Genomic DNA, 23087 nt, shown 5'->3' with positions numbered 1-23087 from the left:
CCTATCCCATCCACCCTGACCAGGGTATTTTTAGCTTCCCACCAACCACAGAGAGACAACTCCCTCCTGCAGACCTGCCAGCCCCCTACAAGCCTTTATATCACCTTTCCATGAATCAGTTCATGCATTCATTAAGTAGCTATTTTCAGGAGAAAAATCACAGACCTGGGCTATGCAGAGAAGCATATTGTCATGGGGCAGGGACCCAGGAGCGGCCGTGATCTCTCCTGGAGCCCCCTACCGTGCCAAGTTGGCGATTAAGCACCCTTGTTCTCGCCCACCATGTCTTTGCTGGTAATATTATTAAAGGGAGGCTGCCTTTTCTGTCTTCCTTGAACACGGTACCCCTTGGCGTACTCCCGCCAGTACCCCATCTACCAATGATTCTGTGCACTCCTGCCACAGGGCTACACGTGGCTCCTACCACCCCTTATACCATGCCCCAAGCCTCTCAGATGTACCGGACGTTGTTGAGTCTATTCTTGTTGCCCGCACCCTCGCGGATGCCCTCCGGGCTTATCCTCTCTTAGCGGCCCTCTCCGGGGCTTCTTATTCCCATACGCCCTCCCTGGGGCTTCTATTCTCGTGCACCCCCTCTGGGCTTCTATCCATACACGTGCCCTCTCTGGGGCTTCTACCTGTATGCTCGCCCTCTCCGGGGCTCAACGTGTTACTCTCGCCCTCCCTGGGGCTTCTTATTCCTACATGCCCTCCCTGGGGCTCTGCTCGTGCTCATGCCCGCACTGGGGCCTTGCTCACGCTCACGCCCGCATTGGGCCTCGCTCACGACTCCCACAATCAGGGCTCAGGTGGCCGTAGCCATGCCTGGCCCCAAGACCCGCCTTCTCGGGTCACTCACCCGCACTGAGGCTCTTTGCCCTGCACGACACTGCCCCACTGGGGCCGGGGTCTATACAACCCCCCAAAACGTGGCACCCTCTCTGGCGCCAGGAACCCCCACCTGCTGGGGAGCTCCCATGAGGCCTCCTCCAACCCTTACAGCCTCACCCGGTCCTCCGGTGTAATAACAAAACAGAAAACTCCCACTCCTGGGCTACAACATAAACTCCATGCCAAACTGGCTATCCAACATTGCTCTCCCTACCAGGGTTTCCTCCGCCCCGTACCATCTCGCGGAATGCTGCTCAGGCCATCAGGCTTCTCTGCTATACCTACTCCCAGCAGAGCTCTCTCTTTCTTGGCTGCCAGAGGGGAACTGCCTCTGGTCTCAGCCTGACTTGTTTATGTAGGCCAGGCCCTGCCCCCTTCCGGTCAGCTGACCCCTGTGGTTGCCCCGGCAACCCACACCTGTCCTTCTTTAGGAGCAGGCACTTTGGTGCCCTGCAACACATATCAATTAATCTAAGGACAGTGGTGGATTAAGATTTTTTATTGGGGCCCTGGGCAAACAGAAAATTAGAGGACCCCCCACCAGGTGAGGGCAGGTCCTCTCTGCGTCTACTGGGGGCTGCAGCTGGGCCTGCCTGGCCACCTTAGCACATCCAGGATGGGGTGAGCCATGGGGTATGGACACCGCTGAGGTGAAAAACTACCTTATAAACACATTTTGCCTCCAAATTTAAATAGAGTCCAATTCATTTATAAAGGGCCAATACATTTGTGCATCATTTAAGTTAGTCTGAAGCACTGTTCTGAAGTCAATGAAATTTACAATGTCTTATATAAGTCGACACATCCTGTATGTATATGCAGTATACATCTGTCTTTATACAAACATATGAGGTAGGCATATATATTTAGGATGGCAGTTACTACTAAAATATATACATACATACACCATTCAATAAGTCTTGGAATAGGACTACATTAGGTTTTTCCCATTTAAAGTATTTTCCATTTTAGCAGCAAAATGAATTTAAAAACTAGCACAGTCTGTTGAAGTAAACAAAATGCCACCAATCTTCTTCAGGCTGGATCATGTTCATAGTATTTTTACTATCTTTATCACAAGGGTTTAAAACATACCATTCAGAGAAAATGCATAACTGAAAGAACCAGTGCAGCTATAGCAATTTAACACTGTATCTGCCCTAGAAGAATTAGAGTTGGAGCTCAGTTGGATTCAATGTAATGCAAGAAAAATCTCGATTATGCCATAAATCCAATACAACAGCTGACAGTATCCTCCCCCAAAACCTTTGGCTGAAGTGTGCTGCATGGTTGTTGGATAAAATGAGTTCAAATGCCACTTTGTTTTCATTAGCAGAAGATAAGGAAATCTAATTACAATGGCACTATGCAGTAAGGTATTTACAGAAAGATTCATCTTATATGTGTATAATGATGTATATGTTAAAAAGAATTCTAGTGGAGAAATCAATTTGTATTTCTTCACTGCCTTTTATTGGTAGTCTGTTCCCACTCTGACTGCAATTCCAGCAGGTGTTTAACAGGCATTATTAGAATGCTTCAGCACAGAAGTGTAGGATATAATTACAGTGTCACCTTGACTAGATCTTTCAAAACTACTATAATATCCAAAGTGCATGTAGTTAAAAATAGGATGCAACTCTACACATTCAGACTTTGTTTAGAAAACTAAGAAACGCATTCATTTAATAGTCTTTAAATTTGGGTGGAGGCAAATTCAGACAATCTCAGATTTGGTGAATAGAAACTCAGAGGAGAGAACCCTTTAGCGTACATAGCACCATTTTTATACTCACTAACACCATAAAGATGTCATCACACCTGCCACGAACTGCGCAGGGAACCCAACTGAAGTCAACAAAGTTCTATTCCCAACAGTACTATTTTATGACGGTATTAATTAGTTTACTGTGGCATGTGTAGATGGTGATGCTTCACTCTGCAGTTAATTAGTCTACACTGCAGTAAAGCACAGGTGTAGGCAACCAGTGAGGGAAGTGTCTCAGGGCAGGCACGGCAAGCACAATGAGAAAACACCTAGAATTTTCCTGATATCCATGTGGGCAGGTATGCTTGTAAATAAGGCACAAAATAAATTGAATGCTAAATAATAATCAGTGAGAAAATGCTAGCAGGACATTAAATTAATGTTAGTTCTTTGGACATTTACAATTACAAATCACAGATCACTTTATAATTAAAACAGCTTCATAGAATGGCCTGTGTCATGTCATGTTTTATGGAAAGGAGGGCAGCTTTGAAATAAACAATACACAGAAATGATCTGACAATAGCAGTTACTGCATAAATTGTAAGCAGTTAATTATTTACAGCTAGAGCTAGTGTAATAGGTAATCTGAAGTGCTCTTTAAGTTTATATGTTTTAAGGTAGCTTGAGAATATGAGAATAACTTTTTATTTTAGGATTCATTACGTTTTTTTCAAAAGTCAGTTTGATAAACTCAGAAATTTAAAAGGATGATGACATCGCACATACAACGGAATTAACAGAACTTCAGTTGCTACTACTGATTTTTAAACAGTCATCAAAAAAGTTTCAATTTCAGCTTAAATATTTCTATTTGAATGTATAGGAGGAGAAGCTTGTGATAAGAATTTCTAGCCATTTCACTCATTCCCCACTTTAAAAGGAACTCAGTGGCAGTATGTTCCATGAACAGACTCAGATTTAACTAACAAAACAGTTCATACTTCCCAGCATATTCTTCATTGTCCCATTTAAAATATGTACAAACAGACTGCAGGACTCAGCAGCCCGATAATACTTTCTATGAAATACATTTAAAGTGAGTCTACTAGCCAGACCCCGGTGGAACATAGTCACCAAAGTTCAAAGAATGATTCAGACTGGCCCTACTCCACAAGTTACAAAACTCAACAGGTACTCAAGTTCACACAGCACCTCTACCTTGGACTGCCAAGTCCCCCAAGCACCTAGACTTGGGCTCCTGTACAAGCTCAGTATGGATAAGTTTAATCATCTTGGTGATCAACTCACCCTAAACTCTGTGTGGTCCAGTCTGGTTCTGAGGAGGTGCCTAAATCCTTGGGGGACCCAATCCATCAGATGTATTCAGACAGACAGCACTGAGTTCAGCTCAAAACACTAGTGCGAGCTCTAGTGCTGCCTTGGTTCTAGTGCTCTACACATTGTCTCTGAATCTGCCCATGTGAGCCCATGGACACAAGAAGGGGAAGGCAAATCTAAAGGCATAAACCTAAAGCAAATTGTACTGCACCAGCTGAGCACAAACAAGCAGCCTGTGCACTTGGAAACATGAAAAATAAGCAGGCTGTTCAATAAAACAAAGGCATTTGAAAACGTGAGAAAACTGCCCCTATTTCATTCAGGAGGAAACCTGCCACTATTAGACCACGGTTACATCGCTCTGAAAGACACATCATGTCTTTGCAGCTTTTTAAATGGGGATGGCTGGACATGTTGCTGGTTAAGCTGCTTGTGTGTCTGTGGCCTGGGTTGAAAGGAACTGAAAATACTGGAAAATACACTAGAAAATATTGTTGAGGTAGGCGGCTCCAATCCACCCACCACCACTCTAGCACAGGCTGGGCAAAGCCCAGCCTGAGTTCCTTCCCCTCCCTTCTTCCCCCCACTCCCATCATGCAGACAGCACTGGAGCTGGGGTGGGGTGGGGTGGGGTGGGGTGGGGGAGGGGAAAGGCTAGGAGAGAGAAGCTGCAGACACAGCTAGGCCAGATCTGCTCCAAAGCAGAGCTTGATCCCCCAGCCTCCTGACCCAACAGTCAATGTCTGTTGGGTCGGGAGAGCCAGTCTAACTCATAGCGCTTTCTGTGAAGCGCTATGAGTTAGACTGGGGAGCTGCAGCTCTGTCAGCACCCACAGTGCAATTCACAGCACTTTAGCTGCTCTATCCCACACAAACATGTTATTTTTCCTTCAAGAACTGCCAGCCAACTTCTGTTAGGAATAGTAGAGACTTTATGAAGCTTGTGTTATGCCAATACAACATTTCTTAGATAGAGAAGTCCCCAGTTCAGGAAAACTATCCTATAACACTTCCAGCAATATTTAAATATGACAGGTGCTAGAAGAGGTCTAATCAGAGTGTGCCCTACGTGACACTGTGCCACAGCCTCAGCTGGTGTAATGGCTCATAGCTCCATCCAGAGAAGTTACGCCAGCTGAGCTCTGGCCCAGTACTGTATTTTCCTGTGGCATACTAAATGACAGTCACCTAATAATGCAATTCTGAAGGAAGAAGAAGACATTTCAATAAAACCTATGTCTTGCCTTGTCATTTGGGATTAGTGTTTCACTGTCCTATATGTCTGAGTACAGACTGTCATTGAACTGCTAAATACTTTATGGCAAGAAAAACCCTTAAGCCTCCCAATGTGGATAGCATACCTTTGACTTCCTGTTTAGCCCAGAATTCTTGCACTCTTTTAAAAATGTTCTTATCCTCTCTCAGCTGCTTTTGCCATTGACGCAATTCTTGAACTTCAGCATTACAGCGGACCTGCAGAAGAAATGATGTACACCTTTAAGAAATCAGCGTTCTCCCTATTTGCATTATTAATGTTTCACTACAACAAACTTGCAAGACTGAAATAGCCTAACGTGTTTATGGTATCAAGAAGGACACAAAAGAATGACTCTCTCAGGCACAATTCTTTCCTGGGGCTGTTCCTGGTATAATGCAAATATGTACCATATTTGTTTGGTTTCATGCAGGGCCAGATGTAGAAATACAATGCGTTCACATATCATTTAAAAGACATAATTGTTGAAAACTTTTAAAGACAGAAAAATGCCAATTATGAGATCACTGACTGCCACAGGCTCAGGAGAATACTATGGTAGGGGAATAGTCACTTGTTGCATTAGCTAATTAGATCTATAAGCATTGTACTAAAGAACATTAATGCCTTCAGAAAATGATAACACTATAAAGCCAACTCATTCAGCAGTCATAACAGATCAGAAGAGAAACACAAAGTGTGATACGGCATGAAATTTATGCAAGCAAACCTATTCATACTAGCTAATAGTTGCAGAGGCCTGTAGACGAGTTCAATCATATCATTTTCAGTGGGGATCATTAATCTGTTACTCAGAGTAACTGAAATGCATGACATGGCATCCACTCTGAGTCAGTAATCCACATTATGGGCCTCATCCTCCCACCAAAGACAATGACTATGTTCCCAGGCCTTGCCTACGTGTAGGATGTGTGGGAATTTAAGAAAATTCTCATTGTGGGTACAGTCCCATTGAGTTCAGTGGGAACAGGAACAGACCAGAAGTTTACCAGTTTTGACTCAGACAAGGAAGCAAATTCTTCTGCTGCCCCTACACTTGACTTCATAGATTTCATTGACATTAGGGCTGGAAAGGACCTTGGAAGATCATCGAGTCCAGCCCCCTGCCCAAGGGGCAGGAAGTCAGCTGGGGTCATAGGATCACAGCAAGATAAGCATCTAAATTTCTCTTGAAGGCATTCAATGTAGGTGCTTGAACCACCTCCGGTGGCAAGCTATTCCAGACCTTGGGGGCTTGGACAGTGAAGAAATTCTTCCTTATGTCCAGCCTGAAACAGTCTTGCGGGAGTTTATAACTGTTTGACCTTGTCATCCCTTAGGGCGCTCTGTTGAACAATCATTCCCTCAGATCCCGATGAACACCCCTTATAAACTTATAGGTGGCCATTAAATCGCACTTACAGTGGCGTTACTAAAATGGAGTTTCATTTTTCTCCAAATTCTAAGTACCTAAAACTGCATTGGAACATAGAATCCTGCAAAAAATAATGGCTGGTAAAAACGTATGGCAATGAACCTGTTTTCTTCACTAAAAAGTTATGTTATCAGTACTGTTTTGCTTCCTGCACACCAAAAGATTTAGTTTTTGAAGTCTCACATCAAATTAAGTTTTGGATAATGTGGCAATGAGTAAGATTCAACTATGTGATTTGAACTGTATTCTGTTACATTTCCAGTCTTCATCAACTTTCATGAGACATATGGAGAGCACAATTTCACTCCCCTAGTTTAAAAATTCTTAAAGGAAACCATGAATATTATTTAGCAAAAGCATTCTTTTGGCCAAGAATATATCCCTTCTGCAGTGCAACCAAGAAAACTACTGACAGTACCTCTATTCTCGGAGTCAATTTCTATGCATTTCAAATGAGGACACTTCTTCTATTTTAGATAGTTCAGTGACAAAGCAGTAAGACAATGCAAGGTTATATAATCTCTGCTGACAGAAAAGGATTTTACTTGGTGGCCTGACATCTGATATCTTGTACAGTACTTTATTATCTTTGCTCTGATAAACTTGCTCTGCAGGATTCACTTTAGGGCTTGCTAAACTTTTATATGATTGTAGCAGGTTCAGGTCTCATGAGTGGCCATGACAGCCCATGGTGGCCTCGCAATTCCTGACCCAGCTCTAACTCTAAGGGTCCTCATCTCCTTTACTTGTCTGCCACACCTTTGATGTTATTATTTGGACAGGAAGGAGGATAACTGAGGGTCTTAGAGAGAACCAACAGTTGTTCTAGCGTTGGGCTTTGGGCTTCTTGGCCTTTGCCCTTTTGCTCTCACTGAGCTCATTAGCTCCAGTCCACTCGGACTGAGCACTGCTGGGCTCTGGGTGACTGCTGGAACTGCCCCAGCTCCAAGGGAGACTGCAGTGCCCTGCCGAGCCATACTGAACCTGCGCAATATGACAGCTGCCACGCTGGTGCTGGGGGGGTGAGGGGTGATCCCCATTGCCCTCCATTGCCTCACTCTGCACAGGAGGGCTCTGACATGAGCACCCAGAGGCCCCAATTGCTGCTCCTGCCGCCAGTGAGTGCAGGGCTTTTTTTAAAAATTTTTTTTTAAGTGCCGGGAGGCTGGGCCCGGGGAGGGGATGGGAGTGGGCAGAGCCACCATGGGGGCTTCTCCTGCAGCTCCCCCTGCATGGGGAGAGGCAGGCACAGCTGGAAAAGCCATGGGAGAGCCTGCCCAGTTGTGCCTGCCTCTCTCTGGCTGAATTGAAACAGAGCAGTGATCTGAAATACTGAAACAAACTGCTGTCCTCCAAAACGGCCGAATCTAAAATCGAAACGAGACATAGCCGTTTTGCACAGTCCTGGTATCTAGTCCCCACTGGACACCGTGGTCCTCCTCAGGTAGCAGACAAAACTGAAATCAATACTCAAGCCCTTCAGGCGATAATGAAGTCCTACCCCAGTCCTGAGTCTGTAAGTGGGGCTGGCCCTAAGCTTCTTCTTATGCTGTCTCCATCTGGCTCACAGCCACAGGCAGAGCTCTTCCCTGTTCAGGTGCCACAGCCAGGCTGCCTGACCTGGCTCTGGGGCTGCCTTATATTTCTCCCAGGCCATGCCTCTTCCAGTCAGGTGACCCTCTGGGATTGCCTCTTAATTAATTTAATCAGCCAGTCTCTGTGGCAACCCAAGTGCCGCTGTGCTGTCTCCCCTGCAGGGCTCTGCCTGGGCTTTTCCTCTCAAAGTGACAGACCACCAGAGCACCTCCAGCTCTGTCAGTGATCAAGATGAACCTTTTATACATGAGCGTGACCCAGCGCAACTCTCAGGGTATCTGTCTCAGAAGAGCCTAGACTTCATCGCTGGGCTTTCTGCATGTACAGACTGGGAGCAGGTGGGCAGCGTTTGCTTTCTGACAGCAGTCCTGGACATGGCAGGGAGACAGTTTAGACAGGGCCTCTGCTACCTTCTGGAAAGGTGCTGGTATGAATTTAACAGTCATTTCCAATCCTATCAATACATTTTTCATGAACTTACCATAGCTGTCTAATAAAGCTTTGTTTATACACCAGCAAAAACATTCTTGGTTTATAAATAGAATATAATTTGAGCCACCTAATAAACTACAAAAGAGCCAGCAGCCAAATCTCTCAGCAAGTAATCAAAGCAGCAGGATGAGTTCTCTCCAGATGTCCATGTGTGACATTAGGCATTAGGATGTAAAGCACTGCGTAAGTGTAGTTTTGAAGTCAGAAGCAGTGCAGTTTTTCTCCTAAAAAAATCGGACACACTTAGACTGCATCCACTATATACAGTGCAATTAACATTCTGTTTCTCATCTGAGTCACATGAAATGCATCTGGGAGTTTTGCTAGTAGCCATATCTGGTTGAAAAGGAACATAGTTTCTGACAGTACAAGAACACTTTCAGGCTGTAAACAGATATCTCATTTGAGGTGGTCCTAGTCCAAGTCCAAACCCAAGCCCAAACCTGGGATAAAAGAAGAACAGCACAGCCCTTTACACACACAGCCCTTCCATGTTGTATTGCTGTTCCTCTGCTAATAGGTGGCCAGGAGCTCACAGCCTGACAGGTTTCTCCCTGGAGCAACCCACAATAATTTGTATGAACCGGTTAACTACAGACATACACAGCATTCTCCAAGGGAAAAAGTATTAGCATATTTTATCTCCCATACTTCACAAGTACTTAAAGCAGGACAAAAGGCTTTCTTTTGGGAGAAATCCTATGTTTGTTTACACCCTTACAGAGATAACGACTTTTGTTCAGATTTAACACCATTTGAAACAACTGGAACTAATATACATACAATAAACAATAGCTCTTTATACAGGATGACTCTATGCCCCATTTTCATGGTGACAATCCCATTTTAAAAACTTGTCCTGAGGGTCCTGATGGTTTGGTCAAATGAACATTGTTGTCCTATTTTCAGTGGGACTTCCGGGACAAGTGTTTAAAAAGAAACTATTCTGACAAAAACAGGACTGTTTTAATACTCCAAACCCTTGCTCCTTTACAGCTCTACATTCTCCCCCACCCCTGCTCCATATTCACCAGTATGCTCAGCTGTGACTGGAGCTTACAGGCAGCTGAACATGCCAGAGAGTGGAGAGGGAGTGTCCTGTTTTGACAGTAGGGATATATGGTCATGCTATTTTTATATTTACATACTCCCATCCCTTCCAAACTAGAGATGTGATAATTCAATCCTTACTCAGTTAAAATACCATATCAAAAGTAAGATAGGTCATATCTACATTTAGTATCAATTAAATACATAACATCAATCAGTGATGGGGTAGAAACCAACTGGGAAACAAAACAGGTTACAACAGTAGGGAGGTAAGAAAATATTGACCAAAGGCGCCTGAGAAACATCTGCTTGTTAAAAGCTCCATGGGGTTTCCAATGGCCATGCAGAGTAAGGATCTGTTTTTAAGGTCTGATTCAAAAGATAAAGAAACTGTATAAAATTCTCATTCTACAGAGGAATTATACTGGAATGTGTTTGCTCTTCCTGTGATAGTACATAGTCTAGATATGTCAAACCTTATGCTGGAAATGCTAACCCATCCTTAGCGTTCCAGTTGCTCTTAATTATAAAATCAGAAAAAAATCATATAGCTGATAGTTTTGTACACCCCCATCAGGGTTTCAAGAGTGTTGTTGCCACAAATCCTGGAACTTGCGAGAAAAAGTGGTAATCAGAAGCTGGCTTAAGCAGGAATGTGCTCAATAGACCAGGGGCAGGCCATTTATTTGGGCCCACGTGCCACATAGGCAGTTCTGGGGAGCTGCTGTGGGCTGGACAGGGGCTGTGCACACGGGTTCTGGCTGGTCTGGAGTTGGTCCGCTCCACCAGGCTGAGTCTGGAGCAGGTGCAGGGAGGGCTGGGGTTGGGCCTGTGTGTGTGGGTTCCACCAGTACCATGGGGCTGGGGCCAGTGATGGCAACAGCTGGAAGGAGCTACTACCACCTGGGCTGTCCAGAAAGGTAGTTCAGCTACTGAGCCACCCCAGCCCCGCTGCGAGCCCAGGGGGCAGCAGGATGCATCACAAGCCAGACAGTGCCTGGGCCAGGTGAAACCAAGAGACCCGCTACTGGTCAGACAGAGTCCTTCCGTGGGCTGGATCTGACCCATGGGCCGTATTTTGCCCACCCCTGTTACAGACAATCACTCCAAAGGAGAAAATGTATTTTTCAATGCAATTTAAAATGTATATTTTTATAAGGGCCTGCAACCACATACCCTCTGCTGAGATAAACAAAATGTGGACAAGCTTTTTTTAGGGCCTAGGGCAAAGCCAAAAATAAACAGAGGTGTCAAGAAAATTAACATTGCTCTTTTTTACTGTTTACCCTATATGCTGTATTTTGTGACTTCATCACTTTCACAGGGTGCTGAGATGGCGCAGGCATTAAGGTGCACAGTTGCTAGTCCAGAGATTGGAAGTTCATGGCCACAGCAGAGGCGCTCACTGGGCAGCCCTGTCAGATTCCAGCAAGCCTCCCCAAATGTCTGTATGTACCCAAACAGTAAAGATACAAGAAATACATCCAGTGCACCTAACATAACCCTTTTTCTGCTCTAACAAATATTTACTGCCATGCAATTACACATTCTTAAACATTTTGTGATCATGGCTCCAATATGATCCTATGATCCCTGCTGACTTTCTGCCCCTGGGGCAGGGGGCTGGACTCGATGATCGTCCGAAGTCCCTTCCAGCCCTAGTATCTATGAATCTATGAATATATATGAGCCCCAGAATAGTGGTAAATTTAACAAACGTACTTATCTGGCATAGGTCAGGTTATTTAAGAAAGACCTCCTACCAGTGCCTGATGAAAATGCCCTTATATACAAGCCTGTCATAGCTTAACAAAATGTTAAATTCATCCATTTTAAATTCCCAAAATAGATATTAACAAATCAATCCAGCTCTGTCACAAGGATTACAAAAGAAAAGGTAATTCTCCTATAAAAATAGAGCCTTCCTTAATAAAATTCCTTACAAAACTATGAGTATAAATATGTATATTCTCAAGTTTTGCAAATAAAAAGTACCTACTAAAACTCAAACACCAGTTATAAATTGATCCATGGAAGATGTCTTAGGGTGGTATGCAACCACTGCCTGTTCCCTCATTTCTTATTATTTGTAAGCTAAGCTTTATTTCCACTTCAGGAACAAGATTCTTGTCTCTGATGGCATAAGCAAGCGGCCATACTTGCTATGGTATGAATTCTGAATTGAAAAGGAATGGATCATGGAATTGAACATAACTTGATATGACATTACATTCTTAATATTCCTTTTGATGCAATATATTGTTTGCCCCGTTGACAGCCGAAGACTAATCCCTCTACCTTCTGTCAATCAGCACTAATCAAGATGGAGACAATTTACCATAAATTATTCATTCAACTAAAGTGTTCTTCCTTTCCAAGAAGCTTTCCTGCAAGTATAAATCAGACCTGATCGAGTCCTCTTCACAGTTACACCCTTTCCATTTTTCGACCAAGGAGCTAAGCCCCTGGACACAATAGAACAGCAGACACTTAGGAATGCTGTTATGAACAAATATTGAAAATGGGTGATATTAAAAGGGCAAAAGGACAATGTCCTTCCTTTCATTCCTCCACCTGAGGAAGAAAACAAAATTCAGTGCAACTGAAAGCAGGTGTTCCAGCTAAAACCAACAAGTAAGATTAAGAAGAAAGGATTTCAATATCCAACAGTATTTTAAATAAGTCAGACACCTCCTCTTTTTTTATTACCTCTGCTTTCTTGGGCGATTATGAGATCTTCTGTCTCAAGTCCCTGATGGTTTTTGAGGTTTTTCTTGACAGTTTCTCCAGAGGGTGAAAGTATTTTACTGGAAGGAACTAGAGGGAAGGCTGAGTACTGCTTTACCCTTTGGACTTGAAGCCTCTGTATTTCATTTGAATGGGCCTTATTTTTCTCCTATCATTAAAGGGATCGGGAATAGCCATTTTAGCCCTATCTAGCATCTCTTCTCAGAAGATCCTGATCATTCATGATAATATTAATTTAAAACATCTTCAGGTATCTCTGTCTCCACAGAAGAGTATTCCATATGCTGACCAATACACTCTCTGGAGAGACAGGAAAGGCAAGGGGTTCAATGCTGAGTTCTGGGAACTGGAAGAGCCTCCAATACATTTAACATAGGGAGGATTATCTGACATCTTGTAGCATGAGTGTGTACATGTGCGCATGTGTGCAAGTCTATGTGCAATCACACCTCCATGAAAAGGAACCCTGGACAGGATGATCTGAGCAAATATCTTTAGCTTTAAGTACCTCTACATTACAAAAATTAAAAAGGAAAGAGAAAGGAGTTTAATTCTCCCATTTCCACTAAGTAAAACTGATTTTTAACTAAATAATGTTTTTCACCCTTTGTCAGGATATTCCTTTGGTATATGAGAGGTATATGGGAGTATGGTACATGTGGAATAATAAAAAAAAATTGTAATATGAATGAGATAGTTCTTTCATGCAATTCTGTTTATTTGCAAAGAAGGGGATTAAAGTTGTGTTTCAGTAGCAACCAGTCTCTCTGCTCAGAAACCTTCACACCTGCTTCTCCAGTGAGTTTTACCCTTAAGTAGCTGTCTCTGCCTTCACTCAGGCTCACAATTCCTTCTTTTACTTACTGATTGATTTTTCTTCTTCTAACTGTACTGCTTGCAAGCCCAAACTCTTCACCTCAGCCTTCAAATTACCAAAACCCTGTTAGTTTTCTAGTGTTCATTTTTGTTCTCACATTATCACATGTTCCACTGCATTGGGCAGTAACTTCTGCCATTTAGAGCAGGGGTGCTCAACCCCCAGCTTCTGGGCCAGACTCAGCCCACAGAGCCCTATATCATCTGACCCACGCGTCTCCACAAGGGACCGGATATTTGATGGCAGGGGAGCGGTGGCAGTGTTAACTGTCACTGCTAAATTTCTAGATCCATTATTTAAACATGGGATAATGTGGCTCTGAATGCCAGATTGCACCTAAATATGGACCGATCCAGTAAGCAGGGTTTGGGGTAGCAGGCAGTGTGTGGCCGGGTCCACTAGGTGGATGGGGTGAGGCTGGATCAAGTTGACACAGGGGCAGATCAGGGTAGTAGGAGTCAGAAGGCCAAATCAAATGAACACATGGCTGGATCAGGGCAGTGAGTAGCGTGGAGCCATATCCAGGCAGCACAGGCCTGGATTGAGGAAGCAGGTGGCATGAGGCCAGACCAGGGCAGCACAGGATCAGGCCTACGGACTGATCCTGCGTCATTCATCTGGCCCTCAAGGCCAGAAGTTTGGATGCCATTGATTTACAGCTATTTTACTGTATAAAGGGGTTTAATTGATTCTTTCATTAGTTTGAAAGAAGTTTTCTTAGCATATCCATCAGCTTTAAACTGGTCTGAGATTGTATCAAAGACTCACTTGATGGCAGCCATTCAGAACTTCACCCAAAACTAGAGTATTTTCTGAAACTGGCCCAAGATTATACTAGATACACTGCTTTTTCAGGTCCTACTGTCAGGCAGTGCTTAGAATTAAACTTTTGTTCTTCAGCTTTTGTTACTGAGAAAAACCTTTAATGGATGACAAGCAATTATTGTTGATCTTGAGTTTTTAAGGCAGCACATATTCATTCACTCACCCACACGGAGCAAAAACCAATGAAGCATCATAGTTTGATATGATTGAAAAGTTCAATCAAGTATATAACTAGGTAAACTCTACCTCACTCAGTGCCTCAGTGTGTTTGACTGTGATGGGCTAGCTGGCAGTGACTTGGCCCAGTGGTTTTGAAGGGGTAAAAGATGATTGGAGGACTTGGGATTCTCTTTACTCACCAATCAGGCCCCAGAGACTCACCCTCCGTGTCCCCTGATTGGCCCCTTGGGTCACCTGGAGGGGGATAAAAGGGCAGCACAGCTGGCTCAGGAGAGACCAGTGAGGGACCACAAGGAAAGAGCTTCAAAGAGCTGGCAAGAGCTGGGCCAGTGTGGTGGGAGCAGCTGCCCCAGAAGCACCTGAAGGAGTGGGACCTGCAGGCAGCAGTTGGACCCTCAGCAGCAAGGCATGCGGCCGGCAGGAGAGGCTCTAGGATCCCCTACGAGGGGCTGTGGCCAACAGGACAGGCTCCCCAACTCCAGCAAAGGCCTGAGCAGTGACCTAAGAGGTTCCTAGCTCTGCTACCAGCTCCTCCAATAAGAGGCCAGGTAGCTCGATGTGAGGCTGGGGCTCTGGGAAGGTCAAGACCCCTAGCAGCTTGGAGCAGTACCGGCATTGGTGGTTGTGTGGTAGAATTTCTGCCTGCTACATGGGAGATCTGAGTTCAGATATATGATGTCAATCTCTTCTCCCTTGTCCAAATTTTAGGTCCAGATTTCCCACTCCATCCTTTACACAAAAGCTTGTGGTATATGATTTCATGTTATAGAAAATGTAACTTGAGTGGTATGGTAGGAATAATGATCTCCCTTTAATCACAGATCTGTACAATCTGGTATTTTGTGTGTGTGTGTGTGTGTGTGTGTGTGTGTATGCAAATATGTATGGGATGATACGATTTTGTATTTATAATGAATATAACCAGGAGGTGTGAATTGTAATGACAGGGTATTTAAGAATTTCAAATTGTGTGAATTAAACACATGTGATAAGTGAAAAATGTCTGATTAAAACATTTCAAAGCATTAATTTATGAAAACTTACTACAACAAGCTAAAATAAAACTGAGCTCCTAAGCATGTATCTAAAATATTCGGGGGCAGGGGGGATGTTTATAATGTTATAGCTATGATCAGAGCAAATCACTGCTAACTTTAGATGAACTTGTTTTAAATTACTCTGTCTTCTGAAATTGTTTGGAACTTTCCCCTGATATTTTAATCCATTTACCTTAAAAAGATTAGAGCATGAGCAGTTCTCAATCAAGCTTAATGTTCTCTTTTTTTTAAAAGGTGAATCTAGATAAGAGATCACCCTATCTTTTCTGTTATAGCTTTTTATTAACAAGTCTGATTTCAACGTATAGATTTCTAGGGTTGGAAGGGACCTATTAGATCGAGTCTGACCCCCTGCTCTGGGCAGGAAAGAGCTCTGGGGTCAAGTAACCCCAGCCAGGTGCTTGACTAATCTCCTTTTAAAAGCTTTCAAGGTAGAGGAAAGCACCACCTCCGTTGGAAGTCCATTCCATATTTTGGCAACCCTCACCGTAAAGAATTTTTTCCTGATGTCCAGTCTAAATTTGCTCTCCTTCAGTTTATGGACATTGTTTCTAGTAACCCCGAGGGGCACCCTGGTATGTCTCTTAAAAAACACTACTTGCTTCTGCACACAAATAGTTCAGTCAGTTTCAGGGTCTGAGTTAATCTTGACTTCTCCTTCTCTTTACTGCTATGGTTCCCTTCCCATTTTTAACAATTGGTCTAGAACAGTGGGATGCCTTTAGATCCATCCAGGATGCTCTGGGATGCCACACAATGTTAAAAGTGTTTGGTGTGCAAACATGCTTCACAAGAGAAACACAGAGATTTCAAATAGGGATCCACAGTGTTAAAACAGTCTGACCTGTTGTGGTCTTTCTGAGTTCTCTGCAACAGAAGAATTGCTCTATTATTTTCCTGTCATTGTGGCCAGGCACCTGCAGTGCCTGCCACTTTAAGGTTTCTAGTTGGCAGTGGAGCAGCGGGGCAGGTGGGTGCTCTCCTCATCAAGGCTAGCACATGACCCTAGGAGGTCCCTGGGATTAGCAGAGTGGGCCAAGCAGCCTCCATTTTAACCCAGGGCCTCAGAGAGAGAAGCAGCAGTCTGAGCTGGGCAGGCAAGGAAGAAACATCAGGCTGAGCTGCTTCTGGAACATCTTGAAGGTAAGGGCAGGAGCTATGGGGATGGTTTGGAGGCTCCTGGTCCTGGGTATGACCTAAAACTTCATCCTGCTGGGGAAGGGTGGCCTGATGGGACTCCCTGTGGTGGGGAGTCCCCAGGAAATGCCCAGTGGGGGCCAAGCGACAGTGAAGCAGCCCAGAGTGGGGGTCATAAAGATGAGTGGCCCTAGTGAGGGGCAGAATTACTGAATTGGGAATATGGAAAGACAGGATGTGACAAGATGGAAATACCAGAAGTGAGAATGAACATCAGTGAGGCATGGGACATGTGTAAGGAGAGGTCAGGGCGTGTATCAAGTTGGCATCTGGGGCGAGCAATGGGTAGCCTCCTGCCTTAGAAACGGCAATCATATTATTTTTCATCAAGTGTGGCGGAGGTTTAGTCCTGAACAGGCGGGCAGTCAGCACTGAGACCGGCCCTAAAGGGCCAGCCTGTTACAGTCATCACAAAACAAGGGACAATGAGGAGCTGGTATTCTCCAAGGGATGATTTGCATCTATGAAGGGGTATCTCAAATCTATTGAGGCATGCCTCAAGTCTAAAAAGGTTGAGAAACATTGGTCTAGAATTACAAACAATCTTGTTATAAATTAAATGTTAAATAAGACACTGCCCTTCAAACCTTCCCCAGGCACAAGGTATCTAAGAAACTTTGTGGTGTTGAGCTAACATACAAGTTATTGGATTATGACTAGTTTTGCTATACTTTATTGTGAAGGTGCCTGCAGTGGTATTGTCAGTGCTAATTAATGTTACTGTGGGAATCAGTGTCAGCTAGGTTAAAAAAACCAGAAAAGCTGGGAAAATGAATAAACACAAAGCATAAAACGTTATAAGGATCTATCAATCAAAAATAAATACTCAGAAGACTTCATCATCCTTTTCTCCTTGGCAGATTCTTACAGCCACACATATATACTCATTTCTGTCACAAACAATGCAGATGAACTGAACAGGGTATGTTTTGATAATGATACTTGTTTAGAAAATACCGTGTACACATAGATAATGAAGTCAAACTTCATTATACAGTAAAAGTAAACAATTGATAAGTCTAGAAATTACTCACAACCTCCAAACAGGAGCCTCACTGGAGATAAATAAAATAATGTGTTATATCATAATTATACTGCTTCTTGGTGCCTTATTTGACAGTTAGTTTTAAAGAAAGTAACTTCCGTATCACTCCCATAAAGTACATCATAACATGGAGCAGCTATTAGGAATAATAGCAGACAGAAACTGGAATAACTTATGAAGTGCTCTCTTCAAACCAACTGAAAATACTAAATTAATTTTCAAATTTGCTAATTTTTTTTTTCAATGAAAGGGGCTAAACCCAGAGTGGAGCAATAAAGATACACATTGCATAACACAGGGTAGGTAATTATTTGGGCTGGAGGGTCACTTAAGGAATTCTGATGAGCTGTTGAGGGGCGGGGGGGGGGAGGGGGGAGGAGCAGAGAAGGGGGCTGTTGACCTGGCCTCAAGCCCCCTCCCCCCAGCCATCACAACTGTTTACACTGCCTGGTGCTGGGGGAAAGGGTAGAGGGAGAGGGTGGGGAGATACCAACTGATCCTGTCCGGCCCCATTTGCCCTGCACCTACTGCTGGGGAGAGGGTGAATGGGATTTTAACTGCTAGCAGCCCAGGACCTCTGTGGGCAGGGCACACTTGGCTGGGCAGATGGGATGTGGCTACAGGCAGGTGGGAAGCAGTATCTGGGAGTGGGACCGATGGGTGGGACCGGGGCCAGGATCACGGGGTGACAGAACATCCAGGGCCTAGGGCAGAGCCACAATACACTCCCCGCGTGTTCCTGCAACACACATTAGTGCCCTTCACTAGGATGAAAAATGTCAAACTATGTCCAATGGTTGCTCTCCCTAGATTCACTCCAGTTTGTTTCCTTTACTAAATCACAATATATCTTTACCAAAGTTGTCTTCAACATCTGTTTGCATTTGTCTTGAGCTCCCCTGATCTTACATTCTCTTGCTCCTTTTCCCTGCACTGTTTTCTATTTTTCCTATACATTTCTGGCTTTATTTTGTGCCATTTTTCTCTCCCTCTCTCCATTCTGTATTGCTTTTTCCTAGTTTTCCCCATCACTTTTTTTCTCACCTATCCATACATCTGACATGGAAACCTTTTCCTGATGCTAAGATAGAGATTCTCAAAACAGGAACTAAGTACATTTCTGTAATTGTATATCACGTAGACTTATTTGGGGAGGAAAACAGGAAGCATCTATTACTGATGCTCCTGTGAAAAGATCTGAGTCATTAGACATCTTACACAGAAGTACAATCAATGCCAGTGAACCGTGGGGGTCTTCATAGTTATTTATAGTATCCTGGACTTAAAATGTATGTAAGGGTTTCCCCCGGGGTCTGCACAGTCACAGAGATTCAACATCAAGCAAAATAATTATAGATGACTCTTACCCAATAACCTCTCCAGAATGACTGAATTATTTTGCTTGCTTCTTCTTCTGATAACAGGAGAGACAGAGGAATGGGTGGTCTAGGACTACAAGAAAAAAAAGAAAGAAATATTCAACCTTTTAAAAATAGCTTATTCTTTAATAATATACCCAACAAACATGAGAAAAGTCGTTTAAGATCTGTAGATACAATTTCTTAAGATTTCAAAATAAAACGTACAAATAAAATAATGTTCTCTTTTAAAATACTACTAGATGTAGTATATATGCACAATTAGATACCATGATACAAAAATTATTAAATGCAGTATATATGCAAAATATTCTTTCCCTTTGAACACTACCATGTAAAAGTATATGAAGGGCATAATGTTTTGAATTCTCTTCATGTTTTAAATACCTGCCTTTATTTGGTCACTTTTATTTACAAACACTAAAAAGATTTCCCACAATAATGAGAAGTGCACAACTCTTTTGATCCTTATCAAAGAATATATTTTCGTCCGTAAACGATTTGAATAACAGTCTGTATGCTATGAAGACTGAACTGTGTCAGAGGCTAACTGATTCAGTACCCATCTACCTGCATGCAAACAGCCAAATAAACATGCCTAAATAAGACTGTGGAATAAATGTGGCACTTTTATCACTGATTGCTGTGTAAAGAATTCCAAAATTAATTTTTAGCACCAACTGCAGGGATCTACGAGCATTTTCAGTAAATTCGCATACTATTTGCAATGACAACCACTTTACAGTTACATTAATACATTTATCTTTGTAGTGTATATTCAGATCAGCATCTCAGTTTTTGCTTTGAAGAATCATTTACTATTAAAGTTTGTCTGTCCCTTGTTCAGACTGGTCAGTTAGCACCTTGTTGAATGAAGCAGTCTGAATTAATTTCTGTGACCTTTCGAACGGCACTGGGCTACAGATAAAACATGTTACAACTCATGATCATACCTGTTATGAACAAGATACCAGAATGCTTAGAAGTCAGTGGATCATCAACAAAGACAGATTATGTAAAGATTTGTGCACAAGTTTGTTTTGGGAAGTTCAGAGGTGGATCAATCTGGAGGCACTGATCTTTTGGATCTAACACCACGTAAGCATTTTTCGGAAAATTGATCCTTATCACAGAATCCCTTTATGCTTATTTCATTGGAACTGGAGATCAAAGCTACTTATAAATATCCCTGCCAGTGCAATTAAATTGTAATGACAGGGTATACAAGAAATCCCCAAATGCTTTTTCCAGTTACATTTTAATTGACCAAAACACTGGCTCTTCTGGCACTTCCTTTGGAAGCCTATTCTACATATAATAGGTCTCACATTAGGAGACTTTTCCATGTATTCAATCCACATTTTTCTTTGATTAGTCTCATTTATATTTATACCTGCCCTAACAGTGTTTCCATGCTTTTTGAGCCCTTTGTCTTCAGGACTGTCTTCACCAGACAAGTACACAAAGTTAGAGTGTGACCTTAATTGTTAACTAATACAATGCTGTCCACAACTTTACAGTCAATGTACACAGGGACAAATTGTGCTCGACATCCTGTCAGCTGTGGTTTTGGCACTCATTTATTTTATGTGAACAAAAACATTAGTTTCTGTCTGGGAAAATGGAAATACAGACAACAACAGAATGTGCTATCTCCATTAAGCCATAAGGGTGTAACTCTGTGGACATTTTTAGCATGCTGGGCAACTAAGACAGCCTGAGTAGAACTCTGATTCTAATTAATGGCCAAGTAAGTGTTGAGATTGCATTGTTTTTGCTGATAGCTTCCCATCTCCTGTTCTATCACTTTAAAAGTGAAAATGAGGCAACACAACAGGCATGTTTACGAAAACAATGACCTTTCACTAGTAATAACACCTCAGACTTCAGAGAGTAGAATGGATTTCCTTGTAGTCTGCAAAAATACCTCTAGCCATTCCATTGCTTTCATTGTTAAATTATGAGGATCCATGAGGTTTACGATCCAAGGCTAAATCAAAGAAACTGGTGTAAATCAAGCATAAAGGGTAAGACTTAATCTTTGGTGTGGCAGTCACTAGGAAACATCAATCATTTCAGCAGGCCAGCTTGAGGGAACAAAAGTCATGCCAGGTCCATTTTTGTCTAAGGGGATATATGCAATTGGCTTTAGGTCAAATAAAAATAGAATATGAGCAGACGCAATCACCCATTAACAGTGAACTGGGAGAAGAGGGAATATGTCATCCCTGGCAGAAGACAGCTGTAACACTCCAAAAAGATTAGAAATGACAACCAAATGTACAGTAAATATATTCTGCTTATTTATTTGAAAAATAGAAGTCTTAGATCACCTAGATTTCTAGGAGCTGACACTAAATATGCAGTGTAGCATAAATTCCACACACAAAATGGCTTTAGTAGAATTTTTTTCCCGGCATAATAGGTTTGAGCAAATATGAATAAAGCAGGCATTGACCAAAAGACTGCTTAAAGTTAGGAAGGAAGTACTGTGGTTTCTCAGCAATCAGGCTTGTAAGTATCCCAAGTATATAAGCTATCTATTAATTAAATAATATTATGTAGTTGTAATTCAGTATCTAGCAGAAAAACACCACACTTGTGTTAGAAAAGTATACAAAGTATTAAAGAGGGTTTTCCCCAAAATACATCAGATTTCTATACTTGGGCATCTAATTTCTGTGTTGAATTCTCAGCAGAAATTAGATGATACACTCTAAGTCATGCTCTTAAGATGGAAAATAAAAAGCTTTCATTATGTTATCCACCTTAATAGAGTGCATGTGGTTCAGAAGCATATTGATCCAATAATTATATTACAATAATGTCCAGAGGTCCAAGTCTGGACTAGAGCCCTGCTCTACAACCATAAGTCCTGTTGCCTACTTTGGAAAAAAAATTACAATCTAATGGACATTAACATTTTTCTACTCTTACATTTTCTTTATTAGCACCATGTATGATTCAGTATTAAATGCACCTTATACTATATACCAATATATATGGCCAAAGTCTCCAGATTTAGACCCAGTATTGCAATTGACTGTTTGCAGGTACACTGAATCACAAAGTCCTGTTAACAGCCGTGAATTCTCTGCCAGTTCAATAGAAAGTCCACAATGTCTTCACAAAGATTTGGGGATGTACACAATTTATTTAAAGTGTCACTGGTAGGTGTTATAAGGTTTTGGCCCCCCTTTTGTTGGTGCCTTGCTCCCCAGTAACGTCAGGGTGAGATCTGGTTTTGGTGCCACCTAGATGGTTCAGGCGCTGCCCTTTCTCGCCTGCCACATCTTTGATGTTGTTGTTGGGGAGGCAGTTCCCGTAGATGACCCAAAGGGATCTCGGCCCTGGGTTGTCTTAATGAGGCATCAAACCTCTCCTTTTACCCCACCCTTACCACATCCTTGGCCTTGGTAGATGCTGCCCCCCACAGGTCTTCCCACTCTGCCTGCCTTGAAAGGGTCGGGTCTTCCTGGCTGTCAATCTTCAGGGGTCCATCCCTCGTCTTTGGGTTGGCTTCCCCTCTCTTGGGAAACTAAACCTGCCCTGTTCGGGGCCATACTGTAACTGAAGAAACTCAACTGAAAATGACCAGATTCTGCCAGCAGGCTCCCGAGATTCCCTCTCTCTGGGCCTTCAGTACCTTGGGGAAGATTTGTCTGTTCCCTTTATCTTAGTAGACATGGGTACAGGCAACTGGCCTGTGTCCAGCCTCTGCCAGCTCTTCTGGCATCACCTCCCTGGGTCCCAGCTGACCTGTGGTCCAGTTGTCTTGGTCCCTCCAGCTGGTGTTGTCTACTTCCCCCTCCTGGGGGCTCGTGATTCCCTGTGCTCTGCCCATTGCAGGGCTGGCTGGGGATGCCTGTGGGCTTGAGGAGCTGTCCCCAGCCACGGCGTCTGAGCTCCTGGTCAGAGCCCCTCTGCTTCTCGGCAGCGTCCCTTGAGGCTGCTGCTTCTCAGTGGGGCTCCCTCACCCCTGTTAGCCCCCGAAGCTGCCCTCTGCCTCA

General features: G+C 43.2%; 1 protein-coding gene across 1 annotated transcript in view; it reads right to left on the bottom strand.

Moving 5' to 3' along the window:
* IQCK (IQ motif containing K) overlaps positions 1 to 23087 on the bottom strand; it is an 86570-nt gene that overhangs the window by 21439 nt on the left and 42044 nt on the right. The window contains exons 7-8 of the mRNA XM_090023745.1: positions 19066 to 19150; positions 5302 to 5413 (exon numbers count right to left, since the gene is read on the bottom strand). Coding sequence (XP_089879871.1) covers positions 5302 to 5413; positions 19066 to 19150 — 197 coding nt within the window. The remainder of the gene's footprint in view (positions 1 to 5301; positions 5414 to 19065; positions 19151 to 23087) is intronic.

The sequence above is a fragment of the Crocodylus siamensis genome, chromosome 12 (assembly GCF_052110815.1).
Source record: "Crocodylus siamensis isolate JL-2025a chromosome 12, ASM5211081v1, whole genome shotgun sequence".
Lineage (NCBI taxonomy): Eukaryota > Metazoa > Chordata > Crocodylia > Crocodylidae > Crocodylus > Crocodylus siamensis.
Note: the sequence above shows the minus strand (reverse complement) of the source record. Positions and strands in the feature narration are given on the sequence as shown.